This window comes from Anopheles funestus, chromosome 2RL (assembly GCF_943734845.2).
Source record: "Anopheles funestus chromosome 2RL, idAnoFuneDA-416_04, whole genome shotgun sequence".
NCBI classification, from domain to species: Eukaryota; Metazoa; Arthropoda; class Insecta; order Diptera; family Culicidae; genus Anopheles; species Anopheles funestus.
The window spans coordinates 4,388,304-4,413,202 of NC_064598.1; the positions used below are offsets into that span (position 1 = coordinate 4,388,304).

The following is a 24,899-nucleotide window of genomic DNA, read 5'->3' on the forward strand; positions in this document are numbered from 1 at the left end:
TTCTACCTACCACCAATCCCGAGTCCACCCTCAACCACCCTTAGGGCCATAACGATCAAACGTGCTCACGATGTGGCGGCACAATCACGCCGGGAAATTCCGCCCGCCCAGTGCGAAGCTTGAAGGAGGACACAATCAGAAACGATGAAAGTGCAGCTTTTCAGTGGTTAGCCTTTCAGTGGTTAGCCTTTTTTTTGTGTTAGTTTGGTTTCGGGTTTTGTTTTCGAACGGGGTTCTCCACCGGCCTACGGTCAGATTTTGCCTCTGTGACGCTTCTCCGGAAGGAATTCAACGTGTCTTGTGTGTATGAAGCTGCACGACAAATTCCGGACTCGGCGTTCAGCGGTCCGGTGTGTTTGTGTTTTGGGGATGTGCAAGTGTTCGAACTAGGTTAAAGTTATAAATAACAAAACCAGAGAGTGCCACTGCCGGCGGCCATGCACGGTCCCGGCTCTCGGTCCAATTTCCTGTGCAATGGCCTCTGTTCGCCTATCTGCACTGGCGCGAAACCGTCTTGGTTGGTTCATGTTCCATCGCTTATGTGCTTTCGGTTTTGGCTTCGAATTTGTGAGATGTGCATAAACACTGGCAGAAGGAAATACATATCACACAATAATCGCAAACAATGTTAAATCTAATACTATAACAAACTTTGTCCAAAAAAGACTCAATACTAACACGTGCAGATCTCACTCAAACGCACAAATTTGGCTAAATCTCGTTCAGGGATTTTCGTTTACAGTGATGGCCTCGCAAAAGGCTCCAACTTTATCACATGAACCCTAAAACCCTTTAAAGGATAGCTAATTTAACATTTGTAATTTCAGCAATATGGGCAAAAACCACTCTCAATGTTGGTGAATTCCTGTTAGTAGTCTCGTTACTATAATAATATTTCATTATACTTACAGGAGACAATCGTCTACACAACTAATGTTTCTCATTAATGAAAACACGTTTCTAGTCACACGCACTTATCAATGGAACAAAATGCTTCCCAGAGTGGACAGCGGCCACTTCATCCCATCTTCTACCTCTTCACATTATAGCCCTTCGACCGTTTTTGGAATGCGCTATGAGTGTCCAGTTTTCTCCCAGCCAAATCGGTATTAACAACTTCTCCATTTCTTCTTCCCATAAACAGAGCCTCCAGCGGCCAGATGTCTCATTACGCCCGCTCCACAAATGGTGCGCCCATTCATGCTCGTGCCACTCACCCAGCGCCGGAGGTCATCAACACCCTGGGCTTACCAGGAAATCCTGCTAAAATACGCTCGTACCGATAGCAAACGGTAGGCTGAAGAAAATGGGAAATTACTGTACGGGTGACATTTACGGAGCACACGGATATGCCACCATTTTGCAGAAGCAAAACAACAACCGCAACAAACAAAAAAAAAAAACAATCCACACATGCATCTGACGTGTGTCATTTTATCGCTCGATCGTTTGATCATCAAATCTTAACGAGTGATCTTTTCCGCAGACACAGCAGCAGCGCGTGTTGTGGTTACTGCCAAGGTGTAATGAAGCGTGCCCCAGATCGCGACCGTGAGTGATGCGACGGTTTACATTTATCTAGCTGCAACCGTCCGTTTTCATCATCCAGCTTCTGCATCACGGTGCGCACGATGGTTGGATAAACATCTTCCAAAACCGTTCGGAAGGGAAGATGAATAGGCTGCAATGATGACACGGAATGTACAACCGTTTTATTGGTGCACTCATAAATCGTCCAACAAAACAATAGTGTGGAGTCTCTATGGAGCACTGCACCCTTAAACACGTTGGCGTGGTTTTTTTTTTTGTTGTCCATCCTGTCGGGTTTATTTTATTACTGATTGTATGTTTCTTTTTTCATAACAAATTGACACAACACGGCACTATTTACGGTGTTAGCTTCTATCGTGGAGACAATCCAATTCCTATTCGTGTTGTAACTAATACCAATCATTACCCATCAAACCTAACGCAACACAACGATGATCGATGTTTGATGAGAAAACGGTTGGAACAAAATGTTTGTTTTAACAACTGTTATCTAAACAGCTGGCCGTTTGGATAACATGTGTTGAAATGATTCAAATTTGGAGCTCAGCATCGCAGTGGCTTGGAGGGAAATAATTAAATTAACAATAATTAGATTATTATTTCATTTTCCTATCTATCCATTATCTTTAAACGAAACGCCCCTCTTACGAAAAACAAAACGATTTGCTCTGGAAATATTGTTAAACATAATTTGCAACACACCCAACAACTTAGATTTATGATCCGCCAAAGGTCTCTCCAACCAATGGCGCCTTTCGCTCAATGTCAAGGGTTCCGGAGGGTTCATCATTTCCGAATAGTTCACCGAATGCTACGGACAACTTCAACCACTGATGCCCTGCTTCAACATGTTTATCACCGTGCAATTCTTCCCATAGCCCAGCCAAATGCTACACCACACATAAATAAACTCAAACCCTTAAGCTGCCGCAACACAGACCGCACTAATTGACGGTGACCCTTTGAGCCGAGAGAACATAAAGGGCGACATGGCGGTAACTATCTCTACCAACGTCGCAGCCACTCTGCCACCATTTGTTCGCAAATGAGCACTCTCACTCTTATGGCGGTGGCGCGCGTGATTCACTATCGGTGTCACAAACGGTGTGCTGTACCACTCACCAAGATGCCAGACGAGGTGTAGATCGCGTCTATGCATCATCCATTCAGTCGATGGCTTATGCGGAACGGTACGTGTACGGTTCTTCCCGCATAAGAAGGTCAAAAGGAGCAGTGCATGAATTATGGACTTGAACACTTTACTTGGCGCATGCACACTTAGCACGCCCGTTGTGCGGGATGGTATTTCCGGTGCAAACCTCCCTCATTTTGCTGCCACCTTTCCCATGTGCTGAAAGGTGTTTCCCAGATGAAAACAAAAAATACCATCCAGATTGTGGTTCTCATGGTTCGACATCTTCACTAGGCAAAAGTGAAGAGGAAGGTGTATAGTAGCCATCCAAACTATTATCCTGTCGAACGTTTCGCGTTTCGATGTTGCACTTGCCATTTTTTGAGGTTGGTTTTTTGTTTCGTTTGGACCTCAAGTTTATGGTCACAACAAAATGGCACACCGTTCGTCATTCATTCCGGTAACAGACAGAACTTAAAATAAAAAAACCAAACACCATCTTCTTATGGGCTGCTTTCCAACACCATCTAGCGACATCGTTTCCTAGCCGTGGTGTCCCAGTTCACATCGTACCGTTTTTTTTGTTTTCGTCTTCATCTTTAACGCCTTCGAGTTTGTCCGAAAGTGCTGGAGGCACTTTGCACAACGACGACGCACCCTGGGTTAATCTTCTTCCACACCGTGTGTCTGTCGATCAATGTGATCTCTTCCAGGGTGCAGCCGAGGTAACCTCACGGGGACACACAAACACATCCCACCAGCACTGTGGATAAAGCTGTGGATCGCGCCGGATCGATCGGTCCGATCTCTAGCTCAATCGCGGGGTTTTGTCCGAACTCATCCAGGGATGTGAGAATCGTGATCACATTTCACCGATCAATCAGCCGCCGGGTGTTGCCGGCCAAGTCCGAACACTTTCCAATCAACTCCGCTCTACCCACCAAAGTTTGTGTGCCCCAAAATGTGACCCTCGCATGCTTCCCTTCCCGTTTGGTCTCATGATTAATCATTATCCCCTCGTCACATCTACCGATCATCTTCAAAAACCGATGCGTGATCTTCAAAAGTTTCGGAGTGAGGTGTGTGTGAGCTTTTTTTTCTAAAGTTAAACATTCAAACATCTGGCCCGATTGCCCGGTGAGGAAGACTTCCCCAAGGTATGATGTCTCTTATGTCTCTTGAACCATTTCCTTTGCTACATCTACCACGTCCGCGTTCAACTCGTTCTACCTTTGTTGACTTCCTCTAACTGGGTTAATGGAAAGGAAAATGGCGTGTGTGTGCGCTCTTTAATAGCATCGGAAGCACATGCTTGTCTGTTGTATGATAAAAGCTTCTTTCTAAGTGCTTCTTTTTTGCACTGCTATTAATAAACAAAACTTAATTTAAGCAAAATTTAATTCACTTTCTAACGTCAAACATCCTCTATTTTTCTTATAGAAATTCATCTTAAAATTTACTTTCCCTTTTAAAGTAAGCAAACTTTAAAAGTTAAGCGATAAAGATTAATGCAGTTAGTAAATAAAAAACAATACTTCAGTCAAATGAAACTTTATAAAATTTCCTAGGAGCTGATTCAACCCAAAAATGCATTTTCTAAACGAATGTTTGCCATATGTAACTAAATTATTAATATTATAGCTTCCAGGTTTCAAATTTCTTACGTACTTTTTCTCTACCAAAACATTATTTAACCAACTGCACTAATTGCTGTGTAAATGCACAGCTGACAGTGCACCTTAACATAAAATATTGCTGTGTGTAAGTAGCCAACAACAATCCAAACACCATCACAAGCTTGGTTCAAGATCACCAACATCTCTCTACAAAACACAGACGACACCAACATTGAACCCATGTGCCGAATTCACATGCCAAACGACATTCACTCTCAAGAAGTATGCGCAAAGGGAAGAAGAAAGTTTCGTTGCCCTTTTCTTCCCTACACACATACACACTCACACAGGGAAGACCTTTTTAGACGCAAAGTAATACAAAACTACGCGCAAGAAAAATAATCAACAACAACAAAAAACACACCCATAAACATCTAATGGAATGCATAAATAAACAGCATCCCAGCACAACTTCGGTCCAAAAACTATGGTAAGGTGGTAACAGGGAAATGAGAAAAACCGGCATGTTCAAGTGCATCGTTTCGTTTCTAGTGGCACACGACCCTTCACGGCATTCGGTGGAACGTGAACCATCTTCCGGTGGTTGCCACGGTCACGAGGCACGGTAGCTCGGCTGCTTGAGGTTAGCTTTTCCCGCTGGTGTCACTTTCGCATATTGTCACCTACTTGGCCACCGGTGCACAACGCAACGCTCGGTACTTCAAACCGAAAAGGGCGAACGAACATACACCGTCTGGCACATCTCATCGTTTCCATCTGCGCTGCACGACACAATGGAGAAATACCAAGATAAGCAAGATACGGGGGTGAAATCTGAAACATACCGTCTGTGTGATGGGGAATCGCTTTTTTGTTGTTTCTTTTACCACGGAGAGAAAACAGGAAAACAGGAAAACTGACAACTAGTCAGTGCTTCTTATTAATGGAAGTGAAAAGAATGAAAATGAAAATGGCAGGTGAATCGAAAGTTTGATCAAACGGATTATCAATAAGCTTACAGTTCAATGATCCATCATAATGGTGATGAAATATTAATTTATTTAGGAAATATTTTAGAAACTACGCTTGTGTTGATACACAGTCCGCAGTGAAACTGATCAGGGTAGTGACACCCGGAAAAATAGTAAACCAATAGGATTTCTTGCTACTCGGATAACAAAAAGACATTAAAAAATTAATCATATCTAACACGAACGTCTTACTTGTCTTCCAATACAAATAGTTAATGGACGATTCTTCGGGAGTTTGAGTTCTTGATTTCCTAAAAGTATCGAAGGTAAACATTGAACCTAAAATTACAGTGCGAAGATAGATTTATTATCACCATTTAACATAAAACTAGTTTTGTCCTATATTTTCATGATGTAATACATCCATAAATTATTGCTCATTAGATTTTTTGACAGATAATGCAATATTCCAACAGGTTTTCTTTTTTCTATTTCTTCGTCCTACATACGGTTAGACGCGTGTCCCCAACAACGCTGTATTTAGCATTTTTTTTTCTTATTTTGCAATCGCTCGAGGGACACAAAAAGTCTTGCAGCTGCTCTTGTGCAGAACGCCACAATTACGGATGGCAGATAATTTTTTACAGTTTTTGCACCAGAATCGATGCAAAAAAAACGAAAGAAACCGGTAATCGAGCGCATAAAGAGAACATCCGCATGAAAACAAAAGCACGTAAGATCCTACGAGGATCAAATCCATTTGCAGCTGTCTTCATTTCATACTCTTGCGATTCCCGTACGATCGTTTAACGGCTCGCGCGCGCGCGCGGAGAGCTAAATTCTTCCGCACCGGTCCACGAGCGTTACGTCCGGCCACTAATGACTATGTTGGATCGGAAGGATGTCATCAATTATGACATCGTCAGGGAGAAATGGTGCTACGTTTTTTTCTGCTTCTGCAATACGGTATGAATAAAAAAAGGCTCGAACCACGTGCGCTAATTATCAGCCTCGCGACGATGTTTGAGAGTGAACCTGATACTGTGGCTCTTCAGATAGTGTGTCCCATGTTCATTAAAAGCGAATAAGAGAGTGAGGAGATCGCCGGTTGAAGACAATCTAACACCATTTACATCCAAGCATCTTTTCCTTCAAGAACGGTTCTTAATATCCGGACGATCCAACCAGCCCAATGTCTCGAGTGCTGAGCTTCCTTCGTCGAACACTTTGCGGTGCAGCTGCAGCAGTGCATCCCATCATCAGTATGCATATATTCTACCGTACTTCCTGTCAACAACTTCCCGTGGGATCATGCCTCAAACGTTCGAAAGGATATCATGTCTGGTAGGGTTCTGGTTGAGCTGAATTGAATATGAGACCGATGCGAAGCGTAGAATCTCACAGCCCAGAGCCGATTGAGCTCGATTGCAACCGGTTTTTTTTTAAGGACCGATCGATTCTCTTACGTACATCGATAGACATGAATGGATCGAATTACGAGAATGGCAGGATGTGTGTATTTATTCCTTTAATCAGGGAATTGAAGAAGAATGAGGCGTGAACGATGGGAACGAAAGAATCGATTTGGTTCAAGAATCGTATCCCTCACATTAACAATCCCTTCCAGAAAATGAAACACTTCAAAGAAGGAGAAAGTGAAGCGTTTGTACATTACTGGCCATTAAGAATGGTACATTAATGTTTCCAGAGGGATTAAAAACAAAAACAGGAAAAGGTTTACTTTGTGACGCTTGTCATAACACTTTCAACCTCGTCAAACATTACCTACACACATCCATCTAACACGCTATCCACCGGTGTTTCGAATGCAAACACTCGTAACTGATTGTATACTGCTAGTGCCGGACGAAGTACGATTCACTTCATCAATCGAATCGAAACATCAACAACCACCAGTCGGAACTAATTAATTTCCCCTGCGTTAAGCATTTTATCTACACTCGAGAAAGAAAGGAAAAAAACAAAAAAAAACTCGGATAAAAGTGTTTTGTACTTCCCCATGTAGTGAAGTTTTTTTTGTGCTATCGATCGGATAAAGAAAGCACCTCTCGGTAATTGATTTCGATTTGTTTTCACACTCGAACTTATCGGTAACAAAATCTAATGGAAGATGAAAAAAAAAGAATCGGCACGATAAAACATCTACAAAAACAAACGCTCCGAAGCTTTCCCGATGGGAATCCTAAGGAGCAGAAGGAAAAGCTTCCCATCTAACAATCTAACACGCGCATGTGACTAAGTGCCAAAAGCTTCGATTTTATTGCTATTGCCGCAAGACATCGTGAACGTGGCAAAGTGGCAAAACAGGCGCGCGAGACAGATAGGGAAGATTGACATTTAGCAGATCGTTGCTTTGTTGTTTTAGCGGCACCCTGTGAATGGGCCGCTTTTGTTACGGTGGCCAAACCGGGGGGAAATAACATTCAAATGGTGTTCGGTACGGTAACTCATTACCTAACCGATTGTTAAAAGGCTGCAGATCGAAAGCAAACAAATCTACTTTACATGTGATAGCGCGCTTTTGATGGTAGATTTTCGATTAGAATAAAGGGCTTTAAACGGTATTTTGTTTCTGACATCATTCTGTTTTTTTTGTTATTTTACCTTTCTTCGAATGTTGTCTAAGAAAAGCTAAACAAATTGCTTTTCGTCGTGCTGAACGGATGTCGTTGGAAAACTAATTGTCAAGACATTAGAACATAATCTACCAGTCACGGTGCTAGATTTCACGCCTAATCTTGCTGTAATGCGTCAACGGATGAAAACCTGGAGTTTCAATGAAGCTCAATCATTTCGCTACGAGAGAAACCGTATGAATGGCGTTTTTTTAATTTTCATTGAAATAACGCTTCCCGTTAAGCATAGGCGAATATTGAAGCAACACGACAAACAGTAAACCTTTTGACATTAATTTTGTATCAACAAAAGCACTAAGAAAAGACATCGACAATACACTACGGGACGGGCTAAAACGTTCCGCGGAAGATCAGCAAATCTTCATTTGAAGAAAGATCCTTGTCCCGGTGGTTATTCGCAAACGAAACAAGCTGTCATCAATTATTCCCCCACGAACGAAACAAACAATGGTTTCATGGGTTGACGGTCCATCGGGAGAAGCGAATGGAATGTGCAAAGTATTACGGTATGATTCATCTACTCGGATGGTGATTCGTATGACAAGTGATGTCATGGGTTGAGAAACATAACGCTCAACGTAATATGAACCAATGTTATCTTTTTTCTTGTCTGAAGTAACGTTACGGTAAACTTTTTACGATATTAAAGGGGAGTTATTGAAAACATCCTACTCTTAGTGAAATTTATCAAACCCGGCCCACGATAATAGCGATTGATTCAAGCGGACATAAAACGTAAACGTCAATAATACCAACAGGAGATCACTTCCCATCTGTTGCATATCACCTAACAGCTAATAAAGCTACCACATGTTCGATACCTTCACAAGGCATGCCTTCCACAGAAGCCTCTTAAAATGGTTTGCAACTTCATTAGCAACAGTTTAATTTGTAGATGAGAAGAAAAAAATAATGGCGAATTGAGAAATGAAGACATAATTTTAATTAAAACAACGTGTTGCTCCAAAACACTGCGGTATCGGTGAGAATGGGCTCAATTTACAAATGGATCTTTACGGGAGATACGTTATTTAACAATTCGATTGTGAAATTGATTTGACATCGAAACAAAATCTGATGTGATGATTTCTGCTACTCACTGTTGATGCTTTTGAGATGAGAACTTTCGACATCACTTACCTAAAACGAAATTAAAATTAAACAAATTTAAGAATTAGTGATTTGACAAAGGAGATTTACAATTTTATTTAACTACCATTTATATAAAAGTTTTTTAGAACTATACTCCAACTCGTAATGCTAAACAGTCAGAAGAAAAAAAACAAAAGTTTAAAACAAACATAATTGTTGAAACGGGCGCACTTGCAATCGCCGCCTTTTAATTGAAACAACAAAAAAGCACTTCAAATCAAATACTCTTGTATAAAAACCTTCAAACGCAATGATACCCTGACCCATTCTCGTCACTGTGGTGTGCACGGGTCTGATTTCGATCCGCCCAACTCGGATTCCCTGAAATTCATCAGCAAATTTAATGAACCTAGTCTCTAGAACTAACGCCAACCCTCCCATTCACAGCAATTGCTCTCTAGTCCGCTCTAAGCAGTAGCAAAAAAAACATAACCAGGAAAGGTTCGATTCGAACGAGCCTGATCTAATGATTGGGTACGCCACCAACCCGGTCCAAGGAAATTTCAATTTTTACCTTAACGGAGCCGAAGTTCTTTCGATGGTTTTTTTTATTGCTTTCAGCGGTAAAAAGTCAAAGCTGACCGAGCTGGTAGGTACGGTGGGTGTGTGGTGGACATGCTAAATTTTTCGTAAATTCATCCGAGACAAGCCTTGCACGAAACCTGATGATTTTGGGGCTCGTCGATTCAAAGTCATTTCGTTTGATTTGATCATTTCCTACGATTGATCAGCCCATTTTGCGCAGGAGGATTCTTGCAGCATACAGAGCAGAATAAAATCGAAGAACGATCAATAGCTAAACTGAGCTGAGAATTGTACGTTTCCGCTCGTTTGGAGAGGAGAAAGAAAAGAATAATTCAAAGTTACTAACCCAGCTCTTGCTGGACGCTGTCCTTCCGATCATTAATTACGCCAAGAATTGAGCCACATTTGACCTATTCAGTATCATATTATTTTAGAAAAATTATATCATAATTATCGATTTGTGTAAAAAATTGTGATTTAGTAACGACTACATCATTAGCGTGAGATTTGATTTGATGGGCAATTTTTTTAAGAAAAAAGTTCAACCATTATCTGGGCATAATATTGCCTCCGAGAAGCGCTTCATTGCATGAATTCCGAAAGATATCATTTGTAGCAGTACAAACAGTCAACTGTAAGTTCACTTCGCTACACTCACTTGGTAAAATTGGTCAACAAAAGTGCGGAGTGCCGTCGTTGCAATCGCAACGCAACGCCGTACAAACATTCTCTCCCTCCAGCAACCTGTCCAGCAACTTGTAAACAGCCCAGCAGCACAACAACACCACATGCTTCACGTGCACACACGATTCAAGTGCACTTGCACTCGCCTACCTCGAAAGGAACGACGCAGCCTGCTGCACACGTTCACGAGGTACGCTTTTTGGGGTCCCCGTGTCCAACTCCGTGATTGATGTGAACGTTGAACGATCACCAAACCTACCTTCCACCGGGTTCGATGCCAAGCGAGCGAACTGTATGCTTTTGGAAAATTTTCGCTTTCGATTCGGTTCGACCAAAACTGGCCAACGAAACGCGGCAGGTCACCGCAATGGTGGAAAACCGGTTCTGTGGCAGCCTGGTGCAATTCTGCATGCGCTACACTACCACTACACTCACGAGTATGCTGCGAGTGGTAACGATCGTCCGGGCAGCATTACACCGACGAGTAAGGGGAAAAAAACATATTTCAACAACAACCAAATCAAGAAAAAGCATTTACTCTTTGTAGAGTAACATACCGTGAGCACAGTACAGTCACGGAGTGGGAGAGAGAGACCTAGCGAAGAGTAAATCAACATCAGCAACAGCAGCAAGCACCATCATCATCACCATCGATGTTAACCTGTTCAGATTCGAGACCACGGTACGGTGAAATTTCAGGGTTAATGATTTATGGTTTCCCCACCGCTTCAGGGTCTACATCGAGCAAGCTCGAAGACCAAACGTTTGCGGAAGGTGGATGCTTACCTTTAATCCCTTGACCCTGTGGATCTAATAATAGTTCTAGAAGCACTCGGGGCAATTGATTTCCGACATGCCTAGATGGTTTATGGATTTTCACTTTTTTCGTATATTCTTCTTCCTTCGGGAGGATAAAAGCTTAAAGAAAGTGAATTATTATTACCTCTTCGCTTGACTGGCAAAACGTGCAGCAAAAACAACAAAACATGGCCTGCAAACATCAGCAAATAAAAAAAACCCCTGTTTGACAAGGTTCGTCGTCTGTCTCAAATCTTTTGAACGACGCTCGCACCCATTCAATGATACAAACCGAACAAAGTAATTTTCTCCCATCAAAGGGGTTACATGCTTTTGTGTTATTGGCCGGCCAGGTCAGTCATGCCTCTGTTCCGGGGCACAGCATCTCAAACAACTCAACACGTCTCGACAAAACAAAACGATGGCAGCCAAAATGGCCGTACATGGCAGAAGGCAATTAAAATGTATGAGATCCTTTCGGGTTTTGCTGAAAAGTGAAGTTCATTCGTTTTGTGCGCTTTTTATATTGTTTCGCACATGTGACCCACCATCCATGTGCACTCACCATTTTCGACTAGGCCGTGTGTGTGTGTGTGATGCCATTTTTTTTTGTTTCACTTGTTATTTGTTTTGCTTTGCTTGCGAAACCGAACGCTAGTGTCCGTGTTTCGCATGCTAGTTGCTGCTACTAATGTCTATGTCCATAAGAGGAAGAAATACAGCTCGATCGGTACCACCGAATGAGGGGAAGCATTGGGAGGGAGGTTGACTTTCGAGGGCGATCGGTAAAGCTGGTGTAGGTGAGCGTGTGACCAGGAGGGCGCTGGAGTTGAAGAGTGGCCCGGTGGTTTTTGTTTTGCCCAGTTGCCTTTCTTCCTCATCCTTGTCGCGGTGAATTAAAACACGCTGCCGTTGTGGATGAGGAGTGGTTGGAAGCAAGGGAGCCAAGGGTATTGCTGTTGCCAAATGGGAAAGAGAAACTTTCTCCCGGCAGGCGGCAGGTTTCGCATCGGACCGATCGATGCGATTTGCGAATACATATTTTTGACACGCTCGAAAGAATTCGCCCCATGTGCGGCGGAACGGCATGCTGTAAGGTGGAAAACCAGTCCCCAAAGCTTTGTCAGCGTGGATGGGAGAGGTGGATTGGATGGGTGGAGCTTGGTACGGATGGCTCGCCTGTGTGCCATTAGTGGTCACACCGAGGATTACACGGACAGGGTGACTAGTGAGGCCTATCAGGGCGGAAGTGGGATGTACGCGGAACGTAGTTAGGATGCGCTGGGTACAGCAAAACCCATTACATTGACCAACGGAGGATATCGCCATCAACTTCTTACTCAACACTGACCGCACCCACGGCCTGGCCTAACACGTAACATATAAAACACTTTCATGACAAAATGAAAAAAAAAACCACTTGAACGAAACGAGAAGAGGAAACATTGCACCGAATTGCACATGCTGATTGATAGCAGTCCTCAGCCATAAATTCAGCACATAGCTTACTACTTCGAGTGAACAATGAGTGGACGTGGAACAATGGACGTGCCAATTGTTTCGAATCGATACGTTATGGTACATAACGTGTAGATATATTTAAAATTGTATTAAATTAAATTTTATTAATAAAATAATCTTCTTCTTCTTGGCTTAACGACCTTACAGGTCACGCCGGCCATTTCTGGCTTACTAGACTTATTTTTACCACGTAGCCGGATAGTCAGTCCTTGCTACGGGGGAACGGTCCGGATGGGATATGAACCCGGTCCGGCCGTGTGGACTGGCGCCGTTTATCACATGCACCACCGGACCGCCCCGCATAATAAAATAATAAACAACTAATTTATTAAAAGCAAATGTGTTGAAAACACTATTCAAAATCTCAAAACTTCAACTAAAAATAGTTAAAGTTTTCAATTCAGCGTTTTTAGTTGCATTTTTATAACAATTCAATACATTCGCATCATTCATTCGCACACACTGTAACAAAATGCTCATATGTTCCATTCGCGCATCACTTCCAAAAACCTTGTCGGAAATGTACTTCTCCTTCGCCGGTGGTGGTACGCACATGTCTCTTCCGAAAACTAAACATGCAACCCAAAATGGTCGGCACAGAAAGAAGACATCAAAAACCACCAACGGCTGTGACTTTGAAAGTGGCCGTGCAATTGGAAGCTTCGAAAGCAAAAGCAATTCAATCACCACCATCACCATGGTCATCGATCGCGTGTGGTGCCTGGCTTTAGCTATGCTGGCAACATTATGCACTGCAGTGCTTCGTGCAGACGTGCACTATTGGATGCATGTGCAGCGATGCGTTTTGTGAGAGAAATGCATCTTTCTCCAACGCACACAGTTGTCCAAAAACCACTTCAGTCCTGTGGCGAACTGTAAAACGATTCCTTTGCTGCTGTTCATTTACCATTTCCCGTCATTCGCTGTTTGTGTCGTTTCCCTTTGCTTATTTCCTACATTGTGTGTCTCTCACTGTAAGCTTTTTCTTTCGCTCGTCAACTAGCAGAGTGAGCTGTAAGGTGATGCGCCTAATTTTAAATATCATTCCACTAGTGAACTTAAATCGATGTTTTCCTAAACATCCTCAGGAAGGAACGCAACCAAATGTATTACTGACTTCAAGGTGGATGAAACCTTATACACTTTTGGCTTTAAATTTGCGTGGGTGTTTGTTTGTATGTTTTTTATGTTTTTTTGCTCTCGCTTCCTTCTTTACCACCCTTTTGAATGCATACACCACCACACAGACATGATGTGAACGATTACCTTTCTAGACGGCGGGAAATGGTGATGTTTTTTTTGCTGTTGTTTTGGTTGCCTGTTCTTCGTTTTGCCTTTCCACGCTGGGGATTTTGTTTTTCTTCGCTCACTTCACAGCACGGCAGATGATAGCGTTTCGGCGTTTTCCCTGCACAACGGGACCGGCTCGGCGTTCATGTTGTCACGGGGCACAACTCCACTTCACGCACGGCCGCGGGATGCACCTTCCCACCGCTTCCACGAATTGATCATTAATCCAATTAATTAGACGCGTACACCTCCTAATGGGCGAGGCACGACTCTAGGGCCACCGTTTCGTCGAGCCCTGTTTTTTGCACCCTTTGCTGTTTTTTTTCTCCCTTCAATTTTTATTCACACAGTGCGGTGTTTTTTCTCCTCTTTGCTTTTCTTTACTTTCTGTCGGTGTTATTTTTTTTATCCACTTGCCAAAGAATGGGAGCTGTTTTGCATGCCACTATTACACCCGGCGAACCGTTTGACGATGCTGAGTATGGGGAAATGAAAGAAATTTTAACCCTTACCCTCTGGGCAAACGATGTACGACGGAGAATGCCACAACCACTACGAATGGGGAGTTTATAGCCAGAAGTGCACACATAAAAACATGATCAATCAACTAATGGCACCTTGCACCGAAGAATGCACCTGGTTGGCAAGCGGAAACAATTCGTTCAACCTTCCACACTTGCTCGTTATGTTTGACTTTATGATCTTTTCTACACAACCCGCACACACTTCAAAAGGTACGAAAGCTTTACCATCTCGTGGAAACGTTTTGTGGCTGTTTTTTCAACTTTTTAAAAACGCCGCATTTATCAAACATTTCACTGGTCACGAAATACTTCTTCTCTGCCCATACACATGCACTGCCGGTTTTGTTAAGCTTCACTAACTATCCATGAATTATTAATATCGACTTGAGCATTATTTCCGTTACGATGTACGATCAATTTCGGTCTGCCGATTTATTTGCTGCCAATTTTAACCACACTTTTTAATCCAATTTCTCGCTTTTTCCAAATTTTCTCCTTTGTGTTTTTTTTTTGCTTTTATTTTTCTTTTCTAAACTTCCCAACGATTCCACTGGCAAAATAATTTCATTCACATCTGTTTACACAATTTGTTTTCCAAAAAAATGCTCCATGCACATTATCTCGTTGCACCTTGCTGCACTTGGAACCGATTCAATACTGGCGCACAATAAAATGGCAATGCTCGAGAGCTCCTACGTCCACACGCGATCGCGAACCGATTCGAACTAACCCTTTTCATCTCACTACAACAGACTCGCTCGCCAGGAGAGTCACGCAAGCACCAACGCAACGATGATGGTTGCGATCGTTTCGCTAGTGGGAAAACATGCGTGAGAGAAACGCGACGCTCACTTCAGTTATGTTGCAGAGCGTGTTAGCTTTATTTCTCTCTTTCTCTCTCTCTCTATTAATTTCCATTTTCACCACCCAATGCAACGGCTAACTAAAAGCCGAATAGTTCATGAACAATTAATTACGGAAAAAACTGGCCATCTTAAGAAACTGACCCAGGCACATTGTAAAACTGTTTAACTTTTTTCGAGTAAATTCCTCTTGCAACAGATAGAAGAAAAACAAAAAAGTAATGGTGAAAATTGGGCGTACAATGGGCCAACAAAATGGGCCAACTATGCTGTAAGCTAGTGCCGTCTCGGAAGCGTTAAGAACAATTTATCAGACGCCGGTCGCTTCATAAGTATGCGATCGATGTAATCCGTTGCAGCTTGCGAATACAAAGTGGAATTGCAATTATCAAGCAACAGTAATAATGTTCGAAAGCACACGGAGCACTGAACATTCCTGCATGCGTTCGTTCTTTGCGTGAGAAACTTTAAGTTAAACGTTTCATTTCGCCAATATCTACTTAGGGCAACCGTTCTTGCGCCGACACTAATAATAAGAATTCTTTTAAAATGTTCTGATTTACATAAACATGTAGCATTGTTGTTGGAATGCAAGAAACGATGTTTTCTAATTAAAATATTTTCATGGACACTTTATAGTTTGCACCGGCTCAGCAGTAATTAAAAGTATTTTTTATTTAATAAAGAATAGTCTGTCTGTATTGCTTTTATATTTTTTTCCAATGCTTGCAACACTTTTTAATACGCCCTATATCTTACACTAACGATGCAACTGGCAATACAATGAAAAAAAATGTCTAATTTTCTGGTTCTATTATTTCACCTCACTTAAGATACGAATTTCATGCATTTAAGATACAGAAATATAAAAAAAGGTGAAACAAATTATTAACCACAGAATATTTATAGTAACAGTTAACGTTTGTTCTAATTATTTCCGTATTTCCACAGCAAAACACCACCGTGCAAGATCAAACTCAAGCGCCATACGGACGGTTATGAACAACATAATTGCCTGCGTATGCAATCGATTAATAGTAGGTGTGTTTATGCACCGCTTAACCGTTCCCTTTTCCAAGGCACGGCTATTAAACTCTTACGACTAGATACGGTGTACAAAATTTGCGTCGGTTTGTACGCAAAAACCGGCTCGCGGGGAATAAATCATAAACAGTCACCAGATTGATTCGCTTCGCATAAGCGATATGCGATCGTTTGAGCATCGTTTGAGTGCGATTAAAACCGGCCCCACATGTTTAACGTTTCGTGTTGTTAATGATGCAAAAATCTTATGCGCTTGCTATATTGCAAATTCCTGCCATCCTAACACATGGTGTCGTAATCGTTGATAGGATAGAAATTAGGAAAGAGCTTATAGTATGTGTAGGTGTGTGTATATGAAGAGAGGTAGAGAAATTAATGTAAAAATAATTAATTACGATTGCTACCAAAATGTTCGTATGCCTAGCTTACATAGCATATCTGCGGTCAATGGCTCTATTTTTTATTAAAGATCGAATACTGAAGGACTTATAACGATCAAGGATTTGAATGCAACTGAATAAATTGATATTTTTTTATTTTACGTGTTTAATTTATTTTATTATTTTAAGTATTAATAGTAGTCCTGTAATGTATTTCAAAAAGTAATTTTTTTGAGAAACTGTTCAAGAAATTTTCCTCAAAATGAATAATTATACACACACCTATATGAATGAATCTTACCATAGTCTATTACCTTATCTTATCATGTTATCAAGATATGATTAAGATTCCATTTTAAGATTGCAAATTTGGCCGATACATCAGTTCCAGACTAATCTACATAAAATGATCCTATTATACTATATTAACACACAAATGTTTCGACACACATAAGTCTCTCCATGTAACGAAATCATCATCACTTTGAGCTTAATCTCACCTAAGATCAAACAAATACCTAAATCGTCCATGTAATGTAATGAGAACCATCGAAAAAAGATTGTTTTACAACGCATCACTATTATTTTACGAATGACCTACAAAACCATACAAACCAGTGATGCTGGGAAGATGAAAACACTAACGTAACGTTATGTGACGGTACGAAAAAAAAATCGTAAAAAGAAAGTCCAGGTCCCCGTGTACCGACCGGGCCAAGCGCCCCGATACCCTGAGAAGCTTTCGCTTTAAGAATTGTGTGAGAAAAAACTAACGCATCTTTACGCGCAAGTACACACATACAGCCCTACGAACGCCGACGTTCGCCCTTTGACAGCTGACAGGTTCATGCACTGTACAGAGACCGCGGTACGGTTACGCGCGTCCATTCCGGCCGGTGACGCTTTGCTTTTGCGATCACATCGTTCGGGTTCTATTGGTTCGCGATTACGATCGCACCAGCCATGATTACGCCACGCGTACGTACGTCTTCGATAGTTATACCGTTCCCAGCGTACACATTTTCCGCAAGATTACCACTTCTTCACCACGGTCTACCGATCACTGACGGATCGCTCATACACCAACAGACACACACACACATATAATCCACGATCCGATTGAACCGGTCCAAAAAAGGGGAGCATTATGGTGCTAAGGGTGGCCGTACGGTGCATTCGGTTTTCATCGAGATCGATGCAAATTAGTCCGCCAACCCACCATATTTGCTGTCCTACAGCAGTGGTTTAGCTCTATATAATGGGGGGCGCGCGACAACACTTCCTTCCCATATGTGCAACAAACCGTCTGCAGTTAACCCCTGCGCCGTGTGATGGAAACTGTGGCATAATACACCCATCGGCAAGCGGGTGGAACAAAAGGATGGAAGCTTTAGTTTTTTTTATACACTTTTCTTCTCCCTACGATACACATAATGTTATTTTTTTATGACATGATCTTTTGTCTTTCAATCAAACGTTGAAGAATGTGATCTCTTTCTCAGACTGACAGTGTGAACGCAAGCCGACGCATTCGATGGAACGTTTGCCGGGTGGGAAGGTTCGTTCGACGGCCCCTTTGAGGTTGTAACCCTCTGGGACGACGGTGCGTTCATGCTTCCAGAACATTACTCAATCACTACCTTCGCTACCATGCATCACCGTCATCCTCCAATACCAACTGACGTGCACTACCGATACTGGCCCGGAGCGATGATGAAACGTGCAGGAGAAAGAGCGCGTTTTTCGCCATAACCACTCGGGAATGCACCCGACTGTCATTCGTCTGCACCTGGCTGAAGACGAGTATCTCTGAAGCGGTGAAACGCTTCGGATTGTTTCAGCTTCAGGTGAAATGCGTCCGCCATCGTAATGGCTTGCTGGTCACGAACCGCGAATACTACTGAATGGTAGAAATCTACTCGGACTACCAATACGGCGCGACAATATGCGCTTTTTTGCAACGCGAATGTGATACAGGGACAGCAGACAATCGTTCGAATGCAGTGATAAATTATATCATTTCGAATTCCGATTTCGATTTCGTTCGGGTCGTTGAACGCTTAACGGTGATGAATTAAGATCCGTTCCATGCTCCCGGCTAGTGTTGGGTCAAGAGCGAAAGAGGTACCTCAATCGCTCCGCTCATCTTATTGTGCGTGCTCCCGCACAGCCCACGGGAAAAAGAGGTAGCTCCGTACGGAGCGCTACACACAGGAGCGATTGTGCGATGCGCTCCCAGGAGCGAAGTTTCGCATCACAAGGAACGCTGCACGCAGGAGCGATCGTGCGATGCGCTCCCATTTGAAAATTTCCTAAGGCTATAGCCTTACGTTTTTTTTGGGAAATTTTGTAAAAAAATTAACTTGATTTATTTTAATGCGAATCGGTTGAAATAAGTTTCTTTACACTCAAATACTGCTTTAATAGAAGAAAAGAATAAAAAATAACAAACAAATTTTAAAAAAATTTCAACTCGAAAATTTTATAAGGCTTACTTCTTGCCATTTTTTTGAGCAATTTAGCATAATTTAAAAAATTGTTTTATTTTTATGCGAAATTGTTGCAATAAGTTTCTTTTCACTCAAACAATGCTTTAAATTAAAAAAAGAATAAAAAATCATAAAAAAAAATGTTAAAAATCTATAAATTTGTCATTCTACTGAGGCTCATTTTTGCACCAAGTTTTGCCTATAACTCGGTCGGTATCCAACGGATCGCCAATCTTTAACCTGTGGTCGATAGATGGCACCAATGGCTACATTTTCTTCTTGGACGGCCATGCCCTCAGATGTCTGTGCCAGAAGTTATTCGAGGAACCAAGTTCCATACCCTGTTTGAGAAAATGTAAAATTTTCCTCATTTTTGAACAATTTAGCAAAATTTATAAATGTGATATATTTTAATGTGAATTTGTTGCAATAAGTTTCTTTACATTTTATAAATCAAGGCTTTTTTTGGTGATTCTTTCACTGTCTGTTTCAAGGAAAGTAATTTCTCGGGCAGTGAAGTTTGAACGAATTTTAAATCATCCCAGTATCGAAACCATTGGAACAGCAAACGCTTGGTCCGATAAATGGAAATTTCTAATTCATTTGCATAGCTCATTACTACCGATGTCACCTATTACTGATGGGCTAGATTGATGGCGGCATCGATCGAAAACCATACCCGTTTCGCACAACACCAACAAATGAGGTAAAAGTCACACACAAACTCACAAAAAAGGCAAAAAGAAAACAACAAACACACATTTGAGCTATTCAAATTTTACTACTTTCACACCGACGATCACCGACATGGACAGGTTTTTTTTAACTGGAGACAAAAGCATGATCACTCCGTTTTTTTTTTTGTATTGTTTTACTACTCCGATGAAAACATCCTCAAAAGCAGTGCGGAGTGGTCCATCGAGGTGACACATTAAAATACACGTTCATTTGGCGCAACGACGTGTCCATCAGGCTCGCCAGTTTGAGGGGATAATTGTGCATCTTCTCATCTTCGCTTCTGTTTGTACGATTCTCAAGCACACCTTACGGCGGGAACAAATAGCTGGTAGCTCTAGGCAAATGACAACCATTTCGCATTAATGTCAACGACCAAGGCACATCAGTCAAGGGAGGGAAAGGTGTGTACCAACTCACCCCAAGGGAACTCTAATACCGGCGGAACTAATGAAGTTGACGATAGCGGTAGCGCCCCGGTTTTCGGACTGGAAACATCGGAATGGATTGTTTTTGTCGATTTGATGGTCCATCAGTAGGTTTTGGGTGTATTTCAAAATGACCTGTGTCATTTCCAACACTGCTCCCACTATCGAACTGGTGAAAGTGTTGTTCACTAGATTCGAAGATCGCTTATCGGCAGATGAACCTTTCCATTCCACAAATACATCAATATTGTGTCAGCGCACCACACGAAGTACAATCCCACTGTTTAGGGGACACTTTTTGTTTGCGCTAATACTTATGCACTTTTCGAAAAAGGGCACATCGGTACACAAACACTGCACAATGTCATAAGCAGCGCCACAGGAAGTGTCCACCAACGGCTCGTCGAAACGTTAACCAAACGAAAGTGAAATTGTTAGGCCCTCCACCCGAAAAGTGGTGGTAAAGCAAGAAGAAAAAAAACTGTACCACAAGAAATTATCATCAGTGCCCTGGGGAACCGAGGAAGCGAAACAACACCCTTCCCGTGGTTTCACTTTCCTACGGAGAAGCCATCAGCCCTGCACGGTAGGGAAGCAGTTCATCGCATTCGAGCAGGTACTTGGCGCTCTCAACGAGCACTTCCGCAGCGCTCATCAACCCGTATCTAAGTGTCTCCGGTAAGGCCCGCAGGAAAGTGTTGCGAAAGATCCCAATAATCGACCGCCCGAAAGTGCACCTTCTATCGAAAGTGTTTTACAACACACCCTAGCCACACAGTCACGGTGTGCTTTAGCTTGTGGGAGACACACACACACACAAACAACGGTCGAAAATGGTTGGAAAAATGAAACTGGCTCGCTTTTTCATTACCGTATCATATTTCACCGGAGATTAAACACAATCATCATCGATTGAGTGGTCGCGTATCAACACGATCGGCACTCGTATTATTACGGAAGACACTGGCCCTACTGGGTCCGGCACCAACCACCGGAAGGAAGTTGCATCGTGCGATGAGATGATCCCAACCGACTCCACTCCACAGTACCGTGGCTCAATTAGTGCGACCAAACGTGTGACCAATCGGTAAATGAAGGGTATCTCACTTCGAAATGATTGGCGACATGCGCCGATACAAGAGTCAAAACGTTCATCGATCGCACCAAACGGTGCTGTTAGCGGTGGGAACAAAACCGTTTTTCTCATGCCAAAGCTAATTTGTACCATATGAGAGGATGTTAAGTAAATGTCAGCATTAAAATGAAAGCTGTTGCCCACACACCAAGTTGAGTTATTATGGTAGTAATTGGACATGAAGGGCAACAAGCTAATAATCAACTTGGTGTAATAAACTACAAATAAGTATCGGGAAGCTTTCCTAACGATATTTAACATTTTTTAACAAATTTGTTTAAGTTGTGTCATTAAATATATGGAGATATTGAAGAACTACATCAAGAATACATTTCCAAGATGGATTCTTTTAAAAATTATTGGAAATCATTGCAAACTCATTTCGTTACCGAGAGTCATCCAAAGACTGCAATTATCTTCATTTTGTTGTTCTAAATTCTTGTGTCGTCTGATTGCGATTTACTGCATGATTACTCCTTAACTACGACCGGATCTTATTATATCTAAGTGCCTGGCGCCTAGCAACAATTGTGATGTATCTGTATGTTCCTCTTGCCATTAACTTTACCACTAACGCTTGGGAAAATTCTTCACCACAAGCCCATATAAAGTCATCATCTTTCGCGTGCGTGCGGTACTTCCTGTATGAAAATGATGATCGCTACACTGCGACACACCGTTATCCGACGGACGAAGGCAATCTTGTGCGTACACCCGGTTCCGGAATGTTGGGACAAGTTGCTTCACTGCGCATCAAGCAGCAGATCAGCAAAGGAACACGTGTCGCATGTAGGAGGAACAGATCGTGCGGCAGATCGAGTGCATCCCAAGTCTCACTGTCAACTGCCGGCACATGAAAATGATTTACCGTTTTGGAGGAAATCGTGACAACGACATCAGTCCCTATCAACGAAGACGCACGGCACGAACACATTCGCAAACGCTTTTAACTAACTTTTCGTGATCTGCATGTCGCTAGTACCGGCCCGTAATTTTAACATAAGATTGGGAGTTGTTTTTTGTTCTCTCTCGTGTGTCCAAAATAACAAATCACCAATTGAAACAAACATTTGGACAGCAAAAACGGTCACCACAAGTCACTCACCTCGTGCGATTGCTGAGCGGAATTTTTAGCAGCCTTTCTCTCCTTGCGACATCCACCGCCGGTCCCTGCCTGGGCAGCTAGCGCAGCCTGGAGCTCTTTCTTGAGCTGCGCTATGCTGCGATCCTTCGATTTCAGCTCCTCCAGCTAGAATTTGGTTTGGGATGGAAGAAAGAGCAAACAAACGTACATAAAACAACGGTAAGAATTTAGATTTGGGTCAACGCTGTTGAACGGACGGACTCGGGCACTCGATTTGTTCTTCTCAGAAGTAGCGAGTTTTACAGCGATTCGCACAGGAAAGCAAAAACGGTTCACCATTTTTCAAATTTCAAAACATCTACCCTTATAGTCGCTAGACGAGTGACCAAGTTCCCAGTGGCAAACGAAAGGTAGATTAATTAGACCTTCGCTCCACTGATCCCATTGTCTGGCGAGAAGGCAAGCTTTAGAATTGTGTCTTGTGAAGTGAAATATCATACAACTCGCGGGCGATGAAGTAATAAACCTAGTTTGGTTAATTATTTTTCGCAAATTGGAATTGGTAACGGACGGTGGATCGAATACAGTTTGATTACGATCTTTTATACGCAACAGACGCGAAGAAAACAAAACAAATCGTTAAAAATTTCCATTTCTAAAATGTTGTTCAACTGCTTAAAACCGTCATCTATTGAGGTGAGCTAATCATCACACTGGAATTCTTAAAACAACGATTAATATTTTCTATATTCACGAAACACAAAACACAACCTGCAATTTGCTTCTCATGACTCATCATCATCCATTTCAGCCGGAATCGAAAGTACTGAGCCCATAAAGGTAGCATTTTAATGGGTGCAATCTGTAAAGAAACTGTAGCATGTCAGACAGTTCTGCCAGAATCCATGGGAACGCCCTGAAGGATCGTTTTTAGCGTTCTTTCCAGCCCCATATACTTCCAGGAGGGATGAAGTTCATTCAAATGCTTAACGAAACCATAGTTTCCTTTACGGATCTTTCCTCATCAGACGATACGGTGCAGCAAACAAAGGAATAACCTGCAATAATCGTCTAAACATCTCCACTCCGGTAAGGCATTGCTGGCGAAGAACATTAGCTTCTCCATTTGTCCTTAGGCGATGAAGGAATGGGAAGCTTCTACTGAATGAAATGCGTACCGAAACAAAAGCACGGAATTAACTGCTGGCCCCGTTCATAAATTCATTTCCAATGCCCGTTGCCTAAACAAATGGCTCCACCAATCGATGCACCTCTACTACTTCCTTCTGCACCGAGTGCATGAATGAAAAAGCATAATTTGATTGTAAAGCAGCATCCTAGCTGCTAAACTAAAATTGTTGCATAGCTTCGGGCGTTACCGGAGGATTTTTTGTGCGAACGCAAATTGCCCCCCAAACGTAATTACCCGGTCGTCAATTGGGTTTAAGCCTTGCAGACTGATAAGTCGCACCCGGTTCTCACGTTGTCTCGAAGCGATCGCGTTGCCATTTCCGATCGTTCATGCGTCTTCACTCTTCAATTTTTTTTCAACCTCAGATACCAAGGATCTGAAGGTTATCTTTGAAACAAATTCGGCACGGCACGATTTTTGGGTGGCAAAAGCCATCCACCTTAAACGACATAAGAAAGTGAGGAAGTACCAAAATAACGACGATCCGGACTACGGTAAGAGGATTGAGGATTCCGCACGGATTCCGTATGGGCATAACTATAGCGTTTGGATCCGGGAACGCACCTCGTCCGAGCGTTTGGCGACGCTACAAAAAAAAACAAAATGCAACATAAAGAGCGATCAGACACAACGCGTCCGAATGAAGACAAGATGAACGAAACAAATGTTTTACGATCGTTAGCTTAAGATACGGCGATCGGTGGTTGGTTGGTGTTGATGGACCTTTTTTTTGCTTTTGTTTTGTCCACCATGACTCATCCCCTGATATTTGAGAGCATTTGACCCTAGTCGGGCTGAAAAATGGTGTAAAAAAGGGTTTAATATAAACCACCCGCAGTGGGACCGGAATTTAACGGATCAATGCCGTCCAAAGAAGCTTATTCGTGGAACTGGCTTGGCCACCCTTCGACAGAATATGTCATGGGTGCAAAACGAAAAAAAAAAACAAAATGCCATACCTAATATCGTTTATTTATTAAAATTCACGAGTTGGAACATTTACCAAAATAAAGATACTATCCAACATTTCAATGTCAAGGATGGAATACATAATGGGGCGGCCCGGTGGTGCATGTGAAAAACGGCGCCCGTCCACACGGCAGGGACCGGGTTCAAATCCCATCCGGA

General features: G+C 42.4%; 1 protein-coding gene across 5 annotated transcripts in view; it reads right to left on the bottom strand.

Moving 5' to 3' along the window:
- The window catches only part of LOC125764263 (restin homolog), an 84,816-nt gene that overhangs the window by 45,368 nt on the left and 14,549 nt on the right, over positions 1-24,899 (bottom strand). For all 5 annotated transcript variants that reach the window (XR_007418448.1, XR_007418447.1, XR_007418446.1 and 2 more), the window contains exon 5: positions 22,601-22,744. Coding sequence is in view for 2 of the 5 variants with exons in the window: in XM_049428294.1 (XP_049284251.1) it covers positions 22,601-22,744 (144 nt within the window). In the remaining 3 variants the exon portion in view is untranslated. The remainder of the gene's footprint in view (positions 1-22,600; positions 22,745-24,899) is intronic.